We start from the raw sequence: 22261 nt of genomic DNA, 5'->3' as shown, positions 1-22261 counted from the left end.
TGACACATCGCACACTTCATATAAATTCGTATCAAGTGCCACATCCAAAGGAACACTCTCCTTCTTTCCTCTCCTACTTCCTCCTTCTCCTTGTATCCAATTGCCGCCTTTACACTGTATAAATCCACCTTCACTCTCATCGCAGCCTCTTTTTTCTCTCATTTTCCTATTCTTCAAACACCCCTTCGGACAAAACTTTTTTTTTTGCACCGCTCTTTTTCCCGCCTGCTCTCTTTAGAGTGCTCAATATAAGATATTAAGAGAAAATCTTTCAAAGGAGAATCATACTAATACCCCCAGCATGGACATGGAGAGAGATGGGAACACAAAATCCTCCTCAGGGACAGCCACAGCACAAAGCGGCACCCCAAACCACTGCGAAGACAACACTGTCAGATGCAAGCACGAGGAGACCACGGATGCCGCTGTCACTTCTGCATCCTCACATTCTCCCGCTGCAGCTGTAACTTCAGCTGCTGACACACCCTTCCCTATCCCTGTGTCCACGATTGACCACTACCACCCCAACATAGACATCAGCATCGCCCCACAGGATCCTTCCCTCAGCACTGACAATGCCCCTCTGGATACGGACGCCAAATCCGCAACGTTTGATCCTGCACAACAAGCACCAGCCTACGAAGCCGTAACCGCAGTATCGCCCCCTTCACCCCTCCCGTCCATCCTGCCCTCGTCGCTCTCCCCCTCTGCCGAGAATGCCTCCGTTAAGTCCGCTCCTATTGTGGATGAACGGGATGCAGAGCCCTCTACTTGTATCGATGGTGTAATCCTCGGAACTTCTTCCCTCGAGACAGTAACGTGTCAGCCACCAAAGGAATCTCACAAAGGTGACCATACCGCACAACAAAAACGCCTTGCCACTGCCCCTGGCTGCCCCTCGACCGATGCGACGGTAAAATATGCACAGGAACAAGATAAAGACGACAGCGCCCCCTCTCTTGCCTCTCCTACCGTGGCAACGACGACGACAAACATGGCTGCTTCACGATCGACAAGGACGGCACGCCCTGTCTCGGTCACGATCGAAGATGTTGAAGAAGAGCTTTTCAGGCCCACAGGTCCACAGGCAAGACGTCTCTCATCCCTCCACGTCCAGACCGACGCCCGTGCCACTGCCGCCCCTCAGTTCTCTTCGTCCTCCTCACCGTCCCTCTCCTCGTCTTCGTCATCTTCCCTGTCCGAGTACCTGATCATCGGCCAAGACCAAGTCGAAAGCGAATCCGACCGCCGATCGTACACGAGTAGTAGCGAGCGGTACACGTCCTCGGATGACGCAAGCTTCAGCGAGCAATCTTCCAGGTCCCAATCCCCAGCACCTTCTTCGGATGCGAAGGTACACCATAGCGACGATGGTCGTCCACGTCGTCGACGTGCCAAAGTCTCATCCCGATTCGCGGAGGGATACTCCTATCAAGCGGACGAGGATCTGTACTACCAAGACGAACAGCAGCAGTATCACCATATTACCGAATCATCATTCGACTATCCTACGGAGTTTGGATTCCCTCAAGAGCAGCAGCAGCAGCAGCAGCAAGAGGAAGTTTCCTTCTCGCGACGTAAACGACGCTCTCACAAGTCCTTTCAACAGCATGAAACAGAACCAGATCGTGCCTCGACGCCTTCACTCCCGTCCCTCCCGGCGTTCAAGATCCCCTCGCTCCGGAACCTGACCCGTTCAATCGCCGAGTTCGTCGTCGCCTCTGTCCTCTGCATAACAATCCTCTCCTGCATGTTCGCATTCTCCTACGTATCCACGGGCGCGACCCGTCTACTGGGCTGGTATTCAGATCAACATATCGGTCAACGCATCCGTGACGGGATCAAAGAACGTGAGCACCTCGTTCAGGAAGCGCTCGAGAAAATGGCCGGAGAGGAATATGCAAAAGTCAAGCGCAGGAGTCAACAGTTCCACCAGCACCAGCACCACCACCACCACCAACAACAGCAGCAGCATCAGCATCAGCCACAACAAAAGCAGCAGCAAAAGCAGAACAGGAACTCGGGACATTATGGGCACGGTAACCAATACCAGAACCGGTGGCAACAACAATATCAACAGGAACGTGAGCAGCGCCAGAAACAGCAACAGCAACAACAGCAACAGCAGCAGCAGCAGCAACAGCAGGGAACTCAAAAGGAAGGATTATCCACGGCAGAGTGGCAAGAGCTGATACGGGCGGCCTCCATCAGTTTCATGGCAAAGTTCACGGCCGCTCCCGTTGCCCCAACGCGGTCTCCGCCTTCCTCGTCCTCCTCGTCCTCCTCTACTTCTTCATTTGCTCGTCGATAGATCCATCTTTTGCTTTTGTTTTGTTTTATGTGTTGCAATAGGCACACATCAACTATACCCATTCATTTTTTTTCTTTCACAGATATATAAACATCAAAAAGCATTGTGCTTCAAAACCTGGTTACGCTCATTTTTATTCAGTTTTCTGCAAGTTCATGCAGTCGCGCTCGGTAGAGTAGAGCTGTAGTTTATCTACCTACAGCAGCTGCATCTATGACGCGCGTCATTGCAGGCCGAGCATCCTACTCTTTGTCATAGCGTGGGGGAGGGGGGGGGGGGTTCATGATCGCCATCTCTCATTTGCATGCTGGGGCCTTGATTTTATTGTAGGAACAGCCACCGCTTACTTTTTTTTTTTTTGTCCACTGGCAAGAAGAGAACAGCAGGGGAGATTGATTGTCTACTTCATCTCCACATTTTCTTATTGATCGATGTTGAAGTAAAAGGCTATGCTGGGTAAATTCAGACTGCGTTCTGTCCTCCGTCGATAGTTTTTTTTTTTTTTTTTTTTTTTTCACTGCTTGAGTCCCCATCAGAAAGCCGTAGCTTTAATTGTTCTATATTGGTAAATTGTGCCAGTTTGTCTATTTGTAAGTTAAAATTCAATCTTATTAATTGAATTGAGATGCTACTTTAAAAATATATTGGGCCGCGACTTCCTGACGAGGACTCTACCCCCCTCCCTCCCGCTTCACGGAGGCTACTTCCATCTCCAGAACATTGCATTCAATAGCTTTTGTTGTAGACCCGCTTAGGCATACAGTAAAAAACAAGGCAGTAGAGTATAATGAAACCGTGAAGGATGCTCCTTTCATTATCGCGAGTACTAACTAACAACAACTGGCTCCTTGACTTTCACGCCTTGCTTTCGTACGAGGATGTACCCGGAGCAGGAAATAAGACCGTCCACAAGAGCTCCTCTTCCTTGCCTTCATAGTTAAACTCCCCGGGTGTCGAGGCATGGCCCCATATCTCTTTCTCATTGATTCCATACATGGCATGGGGCACGCACGCAGATGTGTTGATTCGGTCTCTACGTGATACCCTACCCCAGAACAATAAAAAGTTCTCAAACTCACATTCGGTTGCAATGCTTGAACATCACTACTATATTATATTGCGGAAGGAAAAGGAAAAAAAAAAAAAAAAAAAAAGAACGAAAAGACACGAAATAACGGTGGACGACATGTCGAGCAAACAAAGAAAAAATAGGAACAAGCTCTAAGAAAAAAGAAACGCAAACAAATACAGGGTAAAAGAAACAAATCGCATTCAAACGAGCTCAGAGTCCTCCAGGAACTTGTACTCGAATCGAAAGTCCGTCTTTTTGCGTTGGCACCAGGCCCCCTCGTAATCAAAGTAAATATAGGTCCCCTGCTCATAGTCATCCGTGATCGCCTTCGGCTCCTCATGACGCTGGAACCAGGTCAGATACTGTTTGTGAAATCGCCATGATTGCTTTTTGAGCTCCCTTGCAGCCAGATATCTATCGAGACGAGCGTCAAGCGATTGTTCAGTCAATAAAAAAGACATGGTCAACAATTTGCAAATAGACCTGGTGAAAAAGAAAAAGAAAATGCCGCATGTGTCCTCTGATATAGAAAGTGGAGTCAACTGAAAAGTGCTTACTGTTGATAGGTTCCTTGTTGATAGTAAAAGATGAAAAACAGAGTGTCGATGTCGAACTTCTCGAATATGGCCGGGTTCTCAAATAGTCCCGGAGGTGGCGTCTGAGGATAATAGGACGGCGTCGGATATGGATTCTTTGGCGTATAAAACTTGGGTCTATCAGGCACAAGCACCGCAACAATATCAGCACGGTTAGAATATGATCCCACGTTTTTCCTCAAACCTCATCAATAATCAGCTTGGTTCATTTCCATACCTTTCCGTGTCAGCTGCATCAGGGATGAACAGATAGCTGGCCTCCAGCATTCGATGTACAAAGAGCCCAACTTCCTTTAACATTGCACGCTCCTTTGACGCCTCAAAGCTATGGGCAAGGTCCGCCAATGCTGCTGGCAAACGAATCTCTGGCTCCGCTACCGCCGCTGGCTTCGATGTGTTTGGCTGAGCAGGCGTTTCCTCCTTCTGCGCCGTCTTCTATATGTAAGACAATTGCAATATAAAACGTTAGCTGCTATCACATAAATACTGCATGTATAGCAATACGTCAGTTTAACAGACATACTTCAGTATTAGCCTGAGAGGGCGACGGGCCACTGCTTTGCAGTGCTGGTGATAAATCCGCGGTTGCCCTTGAAGCCTGTGTTGACTCTGAGATCGGTACCGTTGAGGCTGGATCCGATGGTTTCGCTGCCGATGATGGTTGGATCCTCGCCTGTTCTGGAGCCGGCGAGGGTTCAGATATGGATACGAGGGATGATGGCGCCACTGTCGTTTGTGCAGCCGTCCGTGGCGATGATAATTCCACTTTACTTGACGTGCTTGCTGCTTTTGGCGACTCCTTTGTCAGTACTGCTGCTACAACGCTTGGGGATGCCGATGATGCGGGTGCGCGAGCCGGCTCTGTTGGTAGATTGGCCGCGACTGCTGTTGCATACTGGATAACAGGGGATTCTACAGATCCTGTTCGTGGTTTTGTTGGTTGTCGACTTTGCGCCGTACTCGCTGGCGTTAGTTTTGTTGCTGCTGGACTTGCTGCCGGTACTGGTTTCATTTCCTTTGGTTCTGGCAAAGACGGTTCTATGATGGTTAACAATTTAACGTCAGATAGCGCCATATAAAATTTGCTGCACGGAATTTTTCCCGTAGTTTCATCCAACGCTTACTTCTTGTCGGTAACGTCTTCGCCGCTGCTTTCGGGGGCGTAGGCGTGGGCGTAGGTATGAGTGTGGGCGAGGGTTCTGGTTCCAGTTCTTTGAATGTCTTCTTTGGTGTTGATTCATAATCATCCTGGTCCTGCGCCCCTGAATGGTCCTCCATTCCAACGGTGAAAAAGTCCTCTTCCTCTTCCAGATTCAGATCCGCGTAGAGCTCCTCATATTCTTCAAAGTCAGGGTCCTGATATGCAAGAGTAAAACAAATGAATTAGCCTGGATGCGGATTGATAAAAAGTCTTCAAACACGATTGAATTCTTGCTTAATCCATGCATACCGAGTTTTCATCCACGTAATAGTTGACATCCTCTTGAATAGCAAGGACCTAACCCAATCGGACAAGATGCGGCGGATTAGCGACAGTAAAATAATAGAATCGACTTCCTGTGGAGTGACCGGTCTGAATAAATGTTTTATGCCCACCCTTTCTGCATCGATCTGTCCGTTTTCCAGTAGCCTGAGAATTAGTTCCAGACGCCCTTGGTGCCACTTATGCCTCTCGATCTTTTCCTCGAGCTCTGATATCCTCTCCTTCGCGGGATTGTTCTTGCCCTTCTTGGTACCGGCGTGTAATATCTCAACCTCTGCCTCTAGAGCTTCAATCTGTATACTCAATGCTTCCACGCGTTCTGCAACCCATGAACACGTCTCTGCCTTCTCCTTCTCCTTTGGGTCCATGCGCCCTGACATTATCAGTCCTTCCCTGGAGTATGCCTTGGTCTTCATCTCCTTCTCGATCGCCTTGAACTTTTCCATTTGCTATCGTAAGCATTAACGAAGGAGCAATTGGATCAGATCAGCAGGAGCTCAAGCGCCAAAAAAAAAAAAAAAAAAAAAAAAGAAAAGAAAAATGCTGTAAGTATGACCAAAAATATCTTCTTGACAAGCGTCCTAACCTGTTCAATCAGCTTCCGGTTATCCATGAGTGCCCTCTTGTCCTTGATATCGCTGGAGGAAATCCATGTCTTAATTTGATCGCGAAGCCTTTGCAGCTTCTTAATCTCCTTCTTGAGGTCCGCTTCGTATTTTTCCTTCTGATTCGCATGAGTCGACTTTTCGATCTTGTCGAGGGTTTCCTCAAAGGTCTCGACGCCTTCAGCAACCTTCTTAAGGACCTTATCGATTTCGGCTAAGATTCGTCCGTTTCAGTCAGCAAAAGCGGTGGCGAAAAATAAAATAAAACAAATGCATGCAAGACCGACGCGGCGCAGAAAGCAGAAAGCAGAAGCAGCAAAGGACAGAGAAGAGGAAGAAGAAAAAAAGGGCGCTTTAGAAAATGGAAAGCTGGACAGGGACCGAGATCTGATCAACCTTCCTTCTCTTCTCCAACGAGGAAGTCATTTCTGCCGACCGTGGAACGATGTGCGGAAGGGTCATTACTCTGGAGTTTCCGTGTTGCCATGGTGTGAAATTAAAAAGGGTAAGGTGGGGATTCGGTGTCAGTCGAGCGCCGATGTTTGACCGTGGGAGCGTGGAGTGGTGATGGGATAATGGATAAGAGAGAAGGCGTAAGCGTTTCTGTGTGTTTGCAAGGAAGGCGAGGCAAAAGTAGCCGAATGATGTCACCTGATGCTTTATTTGGTACGCCTGCGCCAGGGGGACCTGGCGTTAATAAAAAAATAAAATAAAAAGGCAAATGCCATGCTACTGCAGCCGATAATAAATGCGATGGTGTTGAAGAGAATGTAGCTGTGAAATAATGTTATCCTACGCGGCGTTTGTCTATGTCGATTTGGAATCGAACCCTGGAACTTTCTCAGTAGAATCCTTGCTCCCTGTTGCTGGAGGTGGTGTTGCTGTTGATGGGGTAGCCGGAATCGTCGAGGAAGCAATATTAGAAGCACCGGTTGCCTCCGCGACCTCATCCGCGTGCCGGTTCATCTCCTCGGCCCTAGTCTGCTGAACGACTTCGTACTGCCAAGTGCCCTTGCTTTCCCTAAGAAGAAATAGCGACCATGTAAGGAGTTGTAATGGTTAGATAAGATCTTGGTAGTTGATGTAGATCTGATAACGCATGGATCAAGAGGACCCACCTCTGGTACTTCTTGAGTGTGGGTTCCCAGATATAGAACCCGGACATAACACCAACACCGACGGCGACAATAAGGGGAATATTACGGTTCATGGTTGCTGTGAATCGATCTTGCTTCGGGATGTGAATGGCGAAATGAAGAGGGCGATCCCTTTTCGTGATTTTGCGCGAGTCAAAAGCGAATATTAAAATTGTCAAACTTGATATATTTTTACCTTTTGGTAATCAATTGTGCAAGTGCACGCACAGGATCGAAGTTTTGGCGCGAACAAACGAACGACGCAGGTCTGAATTCGGGACACTGCAACAGTGTAACGCACTAAGCACTCTTTGGACCAGCGATAGAAGGCGAAACTATGTTGGTATGAAGAAAAGTCTTGCATTATTAATTCATCGCTCAATTGGTACGTGTGGATTCTTGTTTAGAACCTCATCACGGAGGTTCATATGCGTTGGAGTCCGGTCCATCCTTGAAATGATCCGAGTCTAGCGCTCTTGAGGGATGTTTTGCCTCAGGACCATTCTGCCGATCTCGTGAATTTACGTAACAGTGCTTTCGTATACTGCGTTGTCGATTTCTGAGGATGACCTATTCGAAGACGACACACCTCGAGATGCTAGCGATACTGACTGAGGCTTTCTTCCTGAGCGTCGAGGATGGTGATTACATGGGCAAACCTCTGTACAAACGAAAAACAAGCAGTGTGAGCTGCTGAACTCGTCACTGAAGTTGGAAAAGAATGCAGACGCCTTTTTCAGCCGATATCTTACCTAACACCAGTAGCAGGTTTCTATGCGCCAGGGTCAGTTCCACGATTATCAAGGCACTGTAACTACGTTATCTTTCTTGTCTTTTCTTCTGGTCAGTCTTCTTTCAATTAGCTTCGATGCTTTTATGAAAGACCTCGTTTTTTTGACTGACGTCCACGTAGAAAGAGAATAAAGAGAGGCGATGCTGGATTTATGTACTTATCGTAGCAAGGCAGAGCGTGGATTATAGCCGGATGTGCGCGCAACGGCGTGTTACGATATCTAGACTAACATTTACCACGAAGTGTGTGTGTGGGCAATACAAATGTTACAGGAAAACGATGAAATAGTGGTGGTCCATTGCTCCATAGACGCAACGAGCCGCGATTAGTGATGAAAAAAATGGCTATAGGTGACGTTGGCCAGAGAAATAAGCGGAAGTGCGAATAAAAGAGGATACTTTGTAGTTGTGAGTGGAAGAGCATTATGGCTGGCATCAGCAGGTTTTTTTTTCTTTGTCTGGTAAGCGACATGGTGACTGGCAGACGCGAAGAAGTATCAGACGTGCATGTCGTACGTGTGTGCCTGCCTGCTTGCGGTGTATAGTTGTTATACAGTTGGTTAGTTTGAAAGTTTTGTGATGGGGCCGAAAATTGTGGTTATGAGAGACGCACGAAAAAAAATGCGTTCAATTGTCGAAGTAGCGATCAGACCGGAAACTTTTTCATTTCGTCAAAATCTACCCTGGATTGTCTTGTTTTACACGTAGTTACTGCGTGTAACCCATTTTGGATCAGGTTGGCATAAAATTTTATTCTTTCATGTCGCTTGAACGCATTTTAGGTTTAATCATAATTCACAAAACTGCAGTTGGATCAACCTTGTCATGACCCATCCCCCCTTCTTTTATCGAATTCCTTCCTTAGTTTTGTATTGTCTTCCCATCCTTCCTAGATCACGATCATCTCCATATAGCTTTCATCGCCCTCGTATCGCGTCTCGCATGCGTCCTCTGACATAGAATGCCGTACACAGCATAGCTCAAGTACGCTTACTCCCTGGGTGAGCAAACGGTTGTGCTCAACAGGGAAAAAAAACAACAATCGAGTGCAGTCTCCTTTACTTGTGCAGGAAGATATAACAAACAACTTGTGCTATGTCTGCTCCTTTGGTAGACTAGTTCTCGGATCTTTTTGATCTGTAGGCAAAGAACTAGGTGACCGATCCTTGGCCAGGGCTGAAGTCCTGGAAATGGAGAGCTTGGCCGGCGAATTCTTTTCATTACAACCCACTGGCGAAATAAAGGCTGTGTACTGTGTTATGAAGACCTCGATCTGGTGCACCACGCTTGGCTCCTAATCAAAGAGAGTAGGATCCCTTGGTATGCATCTGATATCTCTCAGTTCAAGATCAAGGCTGTTGCTTTCTATGGGTGTGTCTGCGACCTTTAAAAAGCTTGCTACTTTGAATACGGCTGCACAATATACACACATACACACATACACACTGCTACCCACATTCGATCCATACAGAATAGAATTCTTTGCTCATTGTGCACGCTATGCATCTTTCTCCTCTATCGCAAATCTTGATGCTCATCATCCTCAACATCTTTGGACCCTCGGTCTTCATGGTTCTGCTTGCATCTATGGCCCTCTTCGAACCTGCCATGAGGGCCTTGTCGCGCATCTCTATAGTTACAATAGATTTGTAGTGTTACTCTGTACATCCTATGGCACAAATTTGATCTCAGTAGCCCAGTTCTGTCCCGCCTGAATGTATTTGTAAAGAGTCGACTCTTCACATTTGCTTCGATACGAACACGATGACCACTCCGACACGCAGGGCCAGGTTTTTTTTTCCGTCCGCAGACATCAATCAACAGTGAGAGGGCTCTCGATCTTCGGAGGCAACCATTCTTTTGTCCTGTCGTACAAACGGATTTCATTTTATTCGAATGCCCACGGAGCTCCTTCTCCTGGACAGAAATAAAAACAAATGACGACACGCAATTGAGGAACAAGAGGACGCATGCATGCTTCACCGAGTGCGAGCGAGAACTGCCTCCGGATATTTTGTGCTCATTGCGAAGGCTATACATTCAGGCAAACCGGGGCATAATTTTCTCTCCCCCTTCCTTGTCCACTGTCGTGGCTCACCGATAAAGAGTGGAGGGATAGCGTGGGAGCGGTGGATTTTGTCTGGTTCAGGGCCGAGTAAAAAAATATAAGGTTATAGACCCTATTTTCATGTGATGCGGGGGAGAGAGAGATGAGAGAGAAGAACAGCGGAAAAGTGACCTGCCGGGAGAGCTGGCTTTCCCTAGTCTACCCTCCGTTGCACGAAGGCGGGCTACTCCTTGAGTTTGTGGAGGTTGATCGTCCGGCTTTGTGCGATTTCCTGCAGCTGTTCTCCCCTCTCTTCCGTCTTTTCTTTGTTTGTTCATTCACACTCTCACATCAGCACTCTCCCTGCAGTCCTCATCACCTTTGCTCATTCAACACTTTCTTCTACAACTCATCCACCATGTCTGACAGCACCGTTCACGCTATTGCCGGTACGTGTTCTCAACCGATGAAATAACCTGCCCAGCTCCGTTCCTTTTTTCTGTCTGTGCATCATATGTCCCTGTCTACTCGTTTTATTCGCCAGCCTATCCGGTTTGACCCAGTTTCTTCAATGGCTAATTGATATATCTAAACCATTATTATTATTTTTTTCTTTGACCCTCTCTCTTTTTATAGGAGCCGGAGGTGGAATTATTTCCATGGCTCTGACCTACCCATTGATCACCATCAGCAGCAGACTTCAGGTTCAGAAGGACAAGACCAGCAAGGAGGCCTACAAGGTAAAAATGGACCTCTTTATTTTTGTGTGATGTTGAGTATTGAAATGGTCTACCTACCATTGAACGATGGGCGGTCCGCATAAAGTGACAGGACGTTCAAGCTAGATCGACCACAACAAGCACCCCAGGAAAAAAAAAAAAAAAAAGATGGATGATGTTCTGAAATCTAACTAGTCTTGATTGCAATATCTTGTTCTGTTTTCAGAGCGGCCTGGATGCTGTCAAAAAGATCATCGCCAAGGAGGGTATTTCGGGTCTTTACTCGTAAGTTCAAGAAATGAAAAAAAAAGCAAATGGATGGCATGAGTGGGTCGCGCGCAATTGGATCTCTTCTTGACCCCCCTCTGCTTCTTTTTTTTCGGTGCTTGACATAATAGGGGTCTGGATAGCGCCTTGTTCGGCATCTCGCTCACGAACTACTGCTACTATTACTTTTACGAGTTCACCAAGGGGGTGATCAACAAGGCCCAGATGAGCACCTTGGAGTCCATGTCTGCGGGAGCTGTTGCTGGTGAGTAGAGATGGGTTTTTTTTCTTCCCAACGACAGAAAAATCCGTTGCGGTCAAATGAAAAAGGAACTTTTCACTGATCCCTTTTTTTCTTCTATAATCTTTATCCTGTCTGTTAGGTGCCGCCACCGTGTTGATCACCAACCCTATCTGGGTCATCAACGTAAGTGCTGTCTGTACAACCCTCCCTCCATATTTCTTACGGATGATCTTGGGGAGTGCATTCAAGCTGACCATAGCGCGTTATTGTATTGTATTTTTTTTTCGATCCGCAAAACTACTGGCGACTTTGCCTATATTATATATTATAGACCAGAATTGCGACTCGCAATGCCAGCGCCCCCAACGCCCGTCCCTTGGGCACGATCGAGACTGCGACCCAGATGATCAAGGAGAACGGATTCAAGTCGTTCTGGCAGGGAGTCATGCCCGCCCTGGTCTTGGTCGCGAACCCGATCATCCAATACACGGTCTTTGAGAAGTTCAAGACGGCCATTTCCAAGACCCGTGCCCTCACTAGCTTTGATTTCTTCTTGTTGGGCGCTGTCAGCAAGCTGGCTGCCACCAGCATCACCTATCCTTACATGTAAGTGTGTGCTCTGGAGAATTCATGGACGCGTTTTTTTTTGTCTCCAACATGAATTGTGTCGATTACGCCTTATTCTAAAACCGCCGGTTTGGTTATATCTGCTCCGGGGAATAGTGTGATCAAGTCTCGCATGCAGCTGAAGCAGTCGGATGATGCCAAGGAGCGTTATAGTTCTATCATGGATGGCTTCCGTAAGATCATCAAGCACGAGGGTGTTGCTGGTCTCTACAAGGGCATCTCCAGCAAGATTGTCCAGTCCATCTTGACTGCCTCCTTCTTGTTCATGGCCCAGGCCAGCTTGGTCGAGTATGTCGCTCGTCTCTTGATCCACCTTGGCCTCCGTGCTCAGAAGCGTATCTAAGTCGAGTCCTCCCCCCTTCCCAGTCCTCAGTCTGTGTAGTCTCTGGTGGCTCTTTCATCCAAATCCACTCTACATACTCCTACAACAAAAGACCTATTTAGCATGCATGCATCATTGTAAAAACCCATCTCTCTTCTCTGTATCTTTCAAAAAAATAAAATAATTGCATAGACGATAGATGTCTTCTCCTTGAAGAATCATGGACGCCTCTAGTCAGACGGTGATGGTGTTTATTAGTTAGCGTATAGCGCCTTGACCATCATGAACATGGGCGGTTCCTCGACTTTGTATTGTTTCATACGCAGTGGACGAATCATTCGAGCTCGATTCCTCTCTCGGTCTGTGGCCGTTCCCAACGCCACCACCTCCTGTCTCGACCTCCTCCTCCCTTTGGTATATTTCGCGGTTGTGCTCCATGGCTACGTCTCCCTCTGGATATTCTCCATGTCCCATTCTCCGTGCCATCTGTCGTTCGCACTGTCGTTGAAGATACTCATCCGTGTATCCCTCGTAGCGCTGATAGTTTACACCTTCGGCAGAAAAGTTCTCATGCAAGACCTGCATCGGTTCGTCTGGGACGATCTGTGGGTTGTTGACCTCAGAGTGGGTTCTGCCATAGACAAGGTAGACCAGCACGCCCACTGCCATCCAGACCAATAACCGGATGATGGCTTCTCGCTTTGCGCCCTGTAGTAGCAATAACGACGTGGCTGCGCCGATGCCCGGAATTAAGAATGGACCTGGAAACATGGGTGACACAAAAGAGGATAAATTATTATTGGATCCGTCTGACAAATGTGGGTGTGCTTGTACGACATTGCAGACAATGACTCGGAATTGAGTTTTATTATAATTACCTCCAGGCACTTTAAAACGGCGCGGCACGGTCTTGCGGGTATAGCGGAGGATGATGACTCCAATGTTGACGACAAAGAACGTAAAAATGGTTCCGATGGAGGACATATCACTGAGGACTTGAGTAGGCAATAATGCTCCACAAATAGCACAGATGGTTCCAGAAATCACAGTCGAGATATAGGGCGTCTGGGATCATGTTAGGAAAAAAGAATGATTAAATGGTCTAGATTGGTAACAATACATGCGGTGTGCGTCGAACATGACTTTGCCAGCTTACCTTGTATTTTGGATGGACCTTCGAAAAAGCGCGTGGGATGAGTCCATCATTCCCCATAGCGTAAAAGACACGCGTCTGTGCGATCAAAAGCACGAGAATCACAGAGGTTGTTGCAGCCAGCGCACCCAGCTCTGTCAGCAGCACAAGCCAGCGCATCTTTGTCATCCGAACCATGTCGACGAGTGGCGATCCGCCGCCCAGGGCCGTATACTTCGCAACGCCGACGGCGACGACGCTGAGGGAGATGTATATCGTGGCACTGATGAGAAGGGTCATCATGATTCCTATGGGGATGTTGACCTGTGGCTCCTTTGCTTCCTGTGCAGTGGTCGATATGCTATCGAACCCAATGTACGCAAAGAACACTGACGATGCGCCCTGTAGCAGCCCAGAAGTACCATATTCGCCGTAGTTCCCTGTGTTGGGTGGGACGTAAGGGTGATAATTTTCATTCTTGATAAACGGGATTAATGCAAAGATCATGATAACCAGCACCAAGATCTTGAACACGACGAGTACGTTATTGATCCTGGCTGTGAGATGGATCCCAAAATAGATGGTCACTGTAACGACGGCTGAGATGATGAACGCAGGTACGTTGAAGTAGTCGCCCGACATATTAAAGTTATTGTCCCTCCAGGTGATGGGCGCCATGGTCCATTTCTCAGAGAGCTCCGTGCCGGAAGCATCCTTAATGAATGCAACAAAGTACGAGGAGAAGCCGATCGAGACGGTTGCAGCGCTAATCATGTACTCCAGAATCAGATTCCATCCAATGATCCAAGCGGGAAGCTCTCCGACGGTCGCGTACGCGTAGGTGTACGCAGAGCCGGCGATGGGAATCATAGAGGCCATTTCGGCATATGAGAGCGCAGCGATTCCAGAAACAATGCCTCCGAGAATGAAAGAGACCGTGACGGAAGGACCAGCCTGGGTTGCAGCAGCATTGCCTATGGTGAACAATAAGAACAGTTGTTTGTATCCGTGTTGAGTAAGCCGAGGCAGCAACGACAACGACAACGACAGCGACAGTGACAACGACAGAGAAGACGCTCGAGTTGGTGTGTGATTCGCCTGAAACTTACCTAGTATAACAAAGACACCGCTGCCGACCACAGCACCTATTTTTGTGCGCCGATAGTAGTCAAGTAGATGGGTAGATGAGTAGATGTGATGCAGTATTTCGACCTCTGGAGAAAACCAGTGCGTTGCGGTGGATGTGGCTCTGCTAAATTAAAATGTTACGCATTTCTGAGAAGAGAAAAGAGAGCAGCTGGGATTGGCATATAGTTGCCAGTTGACCAAGGATAGTCTAGAAAGGGGCTCTGGTGCAGGTGATCGTGGATTTGTAATATAGAGTTATGGAGATGGTTCCCCACCTGTCACCTGTGGCCATTCGATAGAATATGAACTCAGCAAGCATTCCAATGCACGCGTGCGAGAGAGATCGATCGATCAACTGATTGGGCTATTGCTTTGCCCATATTTGAGACCCTGCGCTGGCTGAGTTCAACGGGTGCACCGCCCGGTCAAAGAAGAAATGGACATGCAAAGAAACAGAGGGCCAAGACAGCAAGGGATGAAGCGAATAAGGAAGGAATTGCTGCGCCAAAACTTGTCTTCAATTGCATACAATCTTAAGACATGACTAAATATCAAAGAGAGACCTACCAAGTCCGACAAAGGTGAGCTCGATAGGTCCCAGGGCTCGGTTGAACTTGGTTTCTGCTTCCTCGACCGTGTACTCTAACCGGCTTAGGGTCTGTATCGAGACCAGCCTTCGAGCATGGTAGCGCAATTTGGATTCATTGGGCTGTCTGAACGGAGTCTGGCCAGTGTAATAGTAGCCTTCGTCCCCGTCCATCGCTCGAAATACGGAGGTCGGTGGTTTCGAAATGATGAAAATAAATAAATGAAGGAAAAGAAAAGGATGCCTGGTTGTTCAACCGGTGAGGGAAGTTGAACAGTAGCTGCTAACTAAACAGGGAGATCCGGTGGGGAGGCGAAGTGTGGGAAGAGCACGAAATTAAGGTGGGAGGGACCGTTTGCAGAAGGAAAAAAAAAAAAAAAAAAAAAAAAAAAAAAAAAAAGGTATGAGGGTGAGCGATCGAACGATCTGCCTATGGGATCCCGCGTCAGAAGGAATGAGCGAAGCGTGGATGCAGCGTGAGGATGGTCTGCGAAGAAGTGGAGTGAAGGACAAGAGGGGAGATGAGCTTTGGTGATTGCAGTACGAGTGCAAGTAATGGTAGTGGTAGTAACGAAGGGAATGGTGTGGGTTTGGAAACAGGAAGAAAGGCAGGCATGGAACTGAGAGAGAGTGTATGTGTGCGAATGGGAGGGAGGGAGAGTGAGTGAGAGTCCGAGGTGGAGCTGGCGGGGGGATTAAGTGACGAAGATGAGCAGCAGGAAGGGAGGTGGGTGCAGGAGAGGGTCACGAAGGGAGCAGCAGAAAAAGGGTGTCTCGTTCTTCCACCCACTGCTGCTGTGGCGCAGTGTTCTCCCCCATGAGCATCTCCTGGCTCCACTCCCTCGCTATGTTCCAGACCCAACGCCGGATCGATCCACAGGCTACACACGCACTTTGAAGAGCAATTGATCACTTACTCTTGAGCGCTCTGCCGCTCAAACCACACAGTTTGGATCCCAATCGCTTAAGCTCTCCACCGTTGAAAAAAAGAAAAAAGAAGGAAAGGAAAGTAGCTTAAACATGGTCTAGATAGCTTCTGTGGAGAGGTGCACTCATTTGGTGGCGCACTGAAAGATGTTAGAAAATGAGAAAAAGATAATTGGCACGGCCAAGACACGCGAATGAGAAGAGCGAAGAGGAGGAGGGGCCCGAGATGAGAATGCCAACTCGACTCCACTTCACTCCAATCGAATCGAATCGAGGAGGATCGAGGAGAACCAGGTGGAATCACGTCAGGTCAGATCCAATCCAATCCAATCAAGCGCGTCCGATGCTCAGCCAGTGCTTGGCATCATATTGTCCTCGCTCCCGCAGCATAACACCTGTCCAATCAATTGCGTCCCTCTTTTCTCTCTCTCACTTTCCACTCCCACCAATAACTGCGCATCTCTCTCCTTCTTTCCCTGTGCTTGATCGCTCATCCATCCAAAACCACTGAGCACTCCTTCTCTCTTCCACACCCACACCCACCCACACACCCACACGCTTTCTTTCTCTTTCTCTTTCTCCATCTCTTTTTCTCTCTTGCACTCCTCCATACACACACACACACACACACACATATCTCTCTCTTCCTCTCTCTCTCTCCCTCTCTCTCTCCTTCCTTTCTCTCTTGGATGCACTCTCCACTCTGTACCCTGTATAACCATATCATATCCATACCATACAGCCTCCCATACCCCATCGCACGGCTCTGCATCCTCCTTTTTAACACAACACACACACATATCCTGCACGTTTCATTAATCCGCTTCTTGGCCCGCTGCACTACCCGCGGCTCACAAGACCACAGCAGCAACAATCCACAGCCTGCGTAGAACCTCCTCCCTTCTCCATATCCATCTTTTCACTGCCAAAGAACCAACACAGGGCGGATTCTGACACCACCACCACCACCACCACCGCCCCGCACTCCTGTACGCCCTCTACACTCCACAGCAACAACAGCAGCACCAACACGTATCTCCCATCTCTCAATGGCCCTCTCTACCACCGCAATAAAACCTAAAAAGAAGAGAACGGCCGTAGTCCTGGGTTGTGATCAATGTCGCAGAAGAAAGGTAATTAGCCCAATTGACTCTTAATGCATCAGTGTCTGTCGTGCCGACTTGTCGCGCACGCGAGAAGAGAAGGGGTACCTTTTTTCATTTCATTATTCTCCTGCTGAGCAAGCGCCTGAATGTGTGGATGTGAGTGTATAGTGTGCGTGTCCGAGTGCGTGTCTGATGGCCTAGTCTGGATTGGAGCAGGCGTTAAAAAAAAAGAGAGCCTGTCCATGGAGCAAACTGGCCCATGGGTATAGAAAGAGGTTCACCCAAGAAGGATCGCGGGTGGCAGTGCGCTTTCGACTAGAAGAGGGTCCCCCTGTCCTCTCCTTTTTTTTTCGGCAAGGAATGTTTTCCACGGAAGACACAGACAACGTATGGTGTGATGGTGTGTGTGCCTGCGCAGAGACGTCTGGGCAACGACGAGAAGGGGAGGGGGATACAAGGGAACGGACCATTGGATCAAATAGAAAATTATTACGAGGACAAAGGAACGGATCCCATTTGCCGGCGTGAAACCCGCTCCAACTAGCCCAAACACGGATCTGATCCGTCCCATCGGGCTCGAGAATCTTTTTTTTTTTTTTTTTTTTTTTTTTTTTTTCATTCTCCCTCACAACCTTAACCCACTCCCTTCTCGGCACTTGGCACTCGGCACTCGGCAGTGTGTCGGACGACAATTGCTAATTTTTTGGGTTCTGTCGGCCGGGCTGTGACTAATCGGATATCACAACCACGAAGGGAACAAGCGAGTAGATAAATAAGTGAATGGAGTGAATGAGTCAACGAGTGAATAAAGGGATAAATGGGGCCCTTACTGCACCAGACCTGCGTTTGTTGAAAACGTTCTCGCCCAAGGTTTTTCTGCTCACGGCACCCGCGGAAAACTTTGTGTTATCTTTCTTTTCGCCCTGGGCTTTGATAAAAAGGAAATGAAAGACAATTCAATTTCTTTATTCGTAGAAACCCAAAAGGTGATGGACACTGACCAATTTCCTTTTGTAACATTGTAACATCGCACTTGGATGACCATAGACAAAATGTGACCAGGCCAGACCAACGTGTGGCCCGTGTCTCTATGCAGGACTTATGGAATGCACTTTCTTACTCGGGAAGACTCCGGCATCAAAGCGCAAGAAACCGCATTCAGAGGTAGAGATCCTGGAAGCCCGTCTGGAAACAATCGAATCCACATATTCAGAACGACTGAGTCAGATGGAGTCTCTGCTGAGCAAAGTCATGCCTACACCAGGCAATGGACAGAATCCTAGCAACGACAACGGCGAAGGCTCCTCAACCTCCGCAGCCAAAGCTGCAGCTGCAGCGGTGGCAGCAAGTCGGGCGATGAAGGATATGGGGATCAACACCAATATCGGGCTTGAAATGTCCTCGAATGATGACGGGTGGATGGACATCAACTCGCCTCAAGAAATCCCCGGAGGCCGCTTCGACACACAATGGGATCGCAGCTTTATGAATACAAGCACATCTACGGTATGGAGTACGGAGGCTTTTGGCACATGTTGGTTTGGTGTGAAAGCAAGCTTTATTTTTCTCAAGCGAACTAATACGAATAGACCAATTGTTTGATGCATGAATGATAGTCTGTGGACCCATCAGCGACACCAACCATGTCAAATATGAAAGGGGGCTCATCGATATCGGGAACTCCACGGCTACCGTTTTTGAAGGAGGAGTCAGAAGGTAACCCTCTATTTACACCGGAGTTCCAGGTAAGTGTTTCTATCATCAGCCTGTACCAATTCTTTTACATAATGGAATCGTGGGAACAGACAACTCAGCGTTCTCTTCCCTTCATAACGTACAACGTATATAGTCTACGAGGTCCGCAAAATCGCCTGCGTCGTCTTTTGCAGCATCATATACCTCAACAGTCGATCATATGCAGGAGGAGAGCGATGGGGATGATGAAAGCGATTTGGGCGAGCTCGCCGCAACCATGGACAAGCTTAGGGTCTTTGATGCGTCTGTTTACTTTGGCAAGGGATCGATGCTCTTCACCTCAACAGATCAGAATCAATTTTGGGATGAGGAGATCTCATTTGATGTGCACGATGCCCATAATGTCGCTATTCCGCCGGATGCATTTGTGATTCCACCGATCAAGGTCATTGACGCTCTTTTCGACATCTATTACCAGGTATGGGTTACGGTCGTTTCTGAAGGAGAAAGTCGACTTGTTTGGTACTGTATTATTAATGTATCATTTTCATTTATTTTTTTCTATAGCACTACTATGTGTTCCTGCCAATGATTCAGAAAACGACTCTGCTCCAAGCGTTAGAGGATCGATTTGAGCCGCAGAGTATATTTTTGTTAAACAGCGTCTTCATGGCGGCAGCATTAACAGGAGACTGCACCCATCCATCCTGCTTCACCAACCCAAACGACCCAAAGACGCTGGCAACGCCCTTCTTTGAGCGTGCACGGACAGTTCTGGACTACTGTATCGGCATCCCTAGACTCTCTACCGTGCAAGGACTAATCATGCTGTCACGATATCCAAGGATCTCTGGATTGGGTCACAGCTACATGCAGCAGGCGATCCTGATGGCTTCTGATCTGGGTCTTCACCGGAAATGCGATCGCTGGATTCCGGATAAGCAAGTACAGGAGGCCAGGAAACGGGTCTTTTGGTGTGTCTATGGCGCGGACAGCTCGACCTCCTGTGTCACAGGACGAAGGCCCATGATTGACGACACGGAAATTGATGTGCCAATGCTGGTACCGACGGAGGGCGACAGTGAGGCAGAGACGATTCAGACGCTGTTCCTGGTATGGATATGCAGGCTATGGCGTATCTTTAGGAACATCAAGCGATATGTGTTCAATGCGGCCGAAGTCCAGGATATGGTGCCGGGAAGTCTTCCAAAGAGCTACGAGCAGCAGTTAATTCAGTGGCAACTTCAGCTTCCGGCAGCATTGCGGTTCAGCTTCGATATGAAGGCGGATAATCCACGAACCATGTACAATTCCCGAGCCGGTACGAAGACCTCTTTTGCCACCAGATCTTGCTATTCTTTGGGGAAAACAATGACTCTGACCACTTGAGTTTTTTATTTCTTATTTTTCTTTATAGGCATTGTACAAATGTTGTACGAATCCGCACTGATCCTCCTGCATAAACCCTACCTCACCTCATCCGAACATCTCAAACGCTCGCCTTACCGGTCTCAGGACATTTGCATCAAGGCCGCGACCAAGATCACCGATATTGCCAAAGTGATAGCCCAGACCTACTGCAAAGCCTTTGAGCTGACGAGTGCAGGCGAGTACGCGTTATTGAACGCGGTCCGAATCCATGCTATGTTCTTGAAATCGACCGACACCAAAGTTGCAGAAGCCGCTCAGATGAACTTTGATTACATCATGCGGTTCTTCCGCGAGTTCTATTCCTCACCACGGGCTAATTGCGACGAACAAAGCATCAACTGTGTGCTTTCGTTTTTTGATGAGTTTATGCACACCGTCAAGGGACTCTCTCGTTCGAGCGTTCATGTCTGTGCGGGCGCGATCAAGAGCCTGGCGATTGCAAAACGGAGCAGGATCCCGACTGGCAGAGGTGGGGCCTATAGCGCAGCCGCCATCGCAGCAGCATCAGCAGCAGCATCTGGGAGCTATGGGCAGGATACGCATGGAGAATTGAGTGCGGACGATCATCGCAACATTAGTCGACTGGTCAAGATTGGTCGTGAGGAACGCGCGAAGGCGCGTAGCAGCTCTGTGACCTCGCCTCCACCACTGTCGATGCGGGACACTCCACGGAAACGACACAGCCATACGCAACATGAGGGGCAACAGCGACTCAATCCTGGACAGTATTTTCAGCAGCAGCAACAGCAGCAACAGCAACAGCAGCAGGATTCAATCGGGTCTCCGGCCTCGTTTCAGGATACTGCATCAAACCATTCGAGGGATAATGCTGGGTATTATAACCCAGGAAAGTTGCAGAAGGTGTCGCAGTACATTGGACCGTTCGGCGGGCCTCAGGTCATGGAGAGTTTGAAGCAGTTTCAGACAACGGCGGCGATCTTGAGCCAGCCTCCTGTTACGGGTATGGAGATACAGACGACGAATGTCCTGTCATCCACTGGAGAGATTTACCAGCCGTTCTCGCAGCAACCCATGACGATGACGATGCAACAACAAGCCCAGCAGCAACAGCAGGCTCAGCAGCAGCAGTTCAATATTCAGAACGCACAGCAGCAGCAGCAGCAGCAGCAACAGCAGGTGTTTAACCAGCTAGGACAACAGACCGGACTATATGACTCGTTCAATCCAACATTTTGGGGAGACATGAACGCCATGGCCATTGGTTCAAGCACCAGCTTCTTGTTAGATCCGCAGCTCATGAACAACAACAATTCCAATACCTCTAATGTCCTATCCCCTGCAACCAACGTTGCAACCGCCACGGCTACCTCCACAGATATCAACACCGCCACCACCAACAACAATAATGCTAATGGACTTTTGAATGGATTCCTGAACAATGGCATGTATACCAACGCCGCTGGGAGCATGTACAACACCCCAACACCCCAACAGCAACAGCAGCAGCAGCATATGACCGGCAGTGCCACCGATACCTCTGGAATCTTCATGCCTTTGAAGATGGAACCGACGGACGGTACAGGTCCCGGAGGTCCGATAGATGAGGAACTCAGTGCGGATCAGGTGCAGGCGCTTTTGGAGCAGACCCTTGCGGCCGCGAACAATACCCGTACCAACAACAACCCCAACAACCATCTGAACAGTGGTAATAATGGTAATAACAACAATGGCGGCGGTAACAATTATCAGCAACAGCAGCAGCAACAGCAGCAGGCCTTCCGACATCAGCTCATGCCGAATTTGACAGGACTCCAGGATGACTTTCATTCGACCAACTGGCCTGGCATGATGTGAGTAAGGACAACGACGAGATATAAAAAAAAGCAGCATAGACTGATGCATTGTACCATAGAACGAACGAACCCCAACGCGCCATAAACGATTATTCTTGGTCTGCCACTCTGTGTCCCAGTTTAATACGTAGTTTGGAGAGATTTATTTATTAGTCGATAACAGCTATGAAAGGGAGAGGAAGGGGGAGGCGGAGGAGTATTACGATACTTAGAGGGCACGC

The 22261-nt window shown here is 48.3% G+C and overlaps 6 protein-coding genes across 6 annotated transcripts; 3 read left to right on the top strand and 3 right to left on the bottom strand.

Moving 5' to 3' along the window:
- The first annotated feature begins 38 nt into the window (after window positions 1–38).
- On the top strand, window positions 39–2432 carry BC939DRAFT_2161 (uncharacterized protein). The gene has a single exon (XM_051550740.1). It carries the CDS (start codon window positions 302–304, stop codon window positions 2309–2311), a length of 2010 nt encoding a protein of 669 aa, XP_051417760.1. The 5' UTR covers window positions 39–301; the 3' UTR covers window positions 2312–2432.
- Window positions 2433–3583: 1151 nt separating this feature from the next.
- Window positions 3584–6554, bottom strand: BC939DRAFT_482672 (Not1 N-terminal domain, CCR4-Not complex component-domain-containing protein; the record flags this gene model as incomplete). Its single annotated transcript, XM_051559139.1, is given in 13 exon segments — window positions 3584–3797; window positions 3941–4096; window positions 4197–4344; window positions 4358–4411; window positions 4499–4577; window positions 4602–4652; window positions 4689–4874; window positions 4896–5017; window positions 5104–5335; window positions 5430–5477; window positions 5576–5911; window positions 6049–6281; window positions 6533–6554. The coding sequence occupies 13 exon segments, from the start codon at window positions 6552–6554 to the stop codon at window positions 3584–3586; spliced, it is 1881 nt and encodes a 626-aa protein (XP_051417759.1).
- Window positions 6555–6678: 124 nt separating this feature from the next.
- Window positions 6679–7314, bottom strand: BC939DRAFT_488518 (uncharacterized protein). Its single transcript, XM_051559376.1, has 2 exons — window positions 7186–7314; window positions 6679–7088 (listed from the first exon to the last, which is right to left on the bottom strand). The coding sequence occupies exons 1-2, from the start codon at window positions 7275–7277 to the stop codon at window positions 6875–6877; spliced, it is 306 nt and encodes a 101-aa protein (XP_051417758.1). The 5' UTR covers window positions 7278–7314; the 3' UTR covers window positions 6679–6874.
- A 3033-nt stretch (window positions 7315–10347) lies between these two features.
- Window positions 10348–12418, top strand: BC939DRAFT_405132 (peroxisomal membrane protein PMP47A). The gene is made up of 7 exons (XM_051552820.1): window positions 10348–10491; window positions 10679–10782; window positions 10988–11046; window positions 11160–11293; window positions 11412–11455; window positions 11604–11878; window positions 11996–12418. Exons 1-7 carry the CDS (start codon window positions 10461–10463, stop codon window positions 12240–12242), a joined length of 894 nt encoding a protein of 297 aa, XP_051417757.1. The 5' UTR covers window positions 10348–10460; the 3' UTR covers window positions 12243–12418.
- BC939DRAFT_433861 (amino acid permease-domain-containing protein) lies at window positions 12419–15440 on the bottom strand. Its single transcript, XM_051553292.1, has 5 exons — window positions 15049–15440; window positions 14463–14498; window positions 13378–14327; window positions 13100–13286; window positions 12419–12982 (listed from the first exon to the last, which is right to left on the bottom strand). The coding sequence occupies exons 1-5, from the start codon at window positions 15239–15241 to the stop codon at window positions 12480–12482; spliced, it is 1869 nt and encodes a 622-aa protein (XP_051417756.1). The 5' UTR covers window positions 15242–15440; the 3' UTR covers window positions 12419–12479.
- Window positions 15441–17861: 2421 nt separating this feature from the next.
- BC939DRAFT_2044 (fungal-specific transcription factor domain-containing protein) lies at window positions 17862–22167 on the top strand. Its single transcript, XM_051550648.1, has 5 exons — window positions 17862–18606; window positions 18717–18845; window positions 18950–19273; window positions 19363–20116; window positions 20213–22167. The coding sequence occupies exons 1-5, from the start codon at window positions 18202–18204 to the stop codon at window positions 22039–22041; spliced, it is 3441 nt and encodes a 1146-aa protein (XP_051417755.1). The 5' UTR covers window positions 17862–18201; the 3' UTR covers window positions 22042–22167.
- The last annotated feature ends 94 nt before the right edge of the window (window positions 22168–22261 follow it).

Source organism: Gamsiella multidivaricata (assembly GCF_025024155.1).
Source record: "Gamsiella multidivaricata strain RSA 2152 chromosome Unknown BC939scaffold_1, whole genome shotgun sequence".
Lineage (NCBI taxonomy): Eukaryota > Fungi > Mortierellomycota > Mortierellomycetes > Mortierellales > Mortierellaceae > Gamsiella > Gamsiella multidivaricata.
This window is presented reverse-complemented; position numbering and strand designations above follow the sequence as displayed.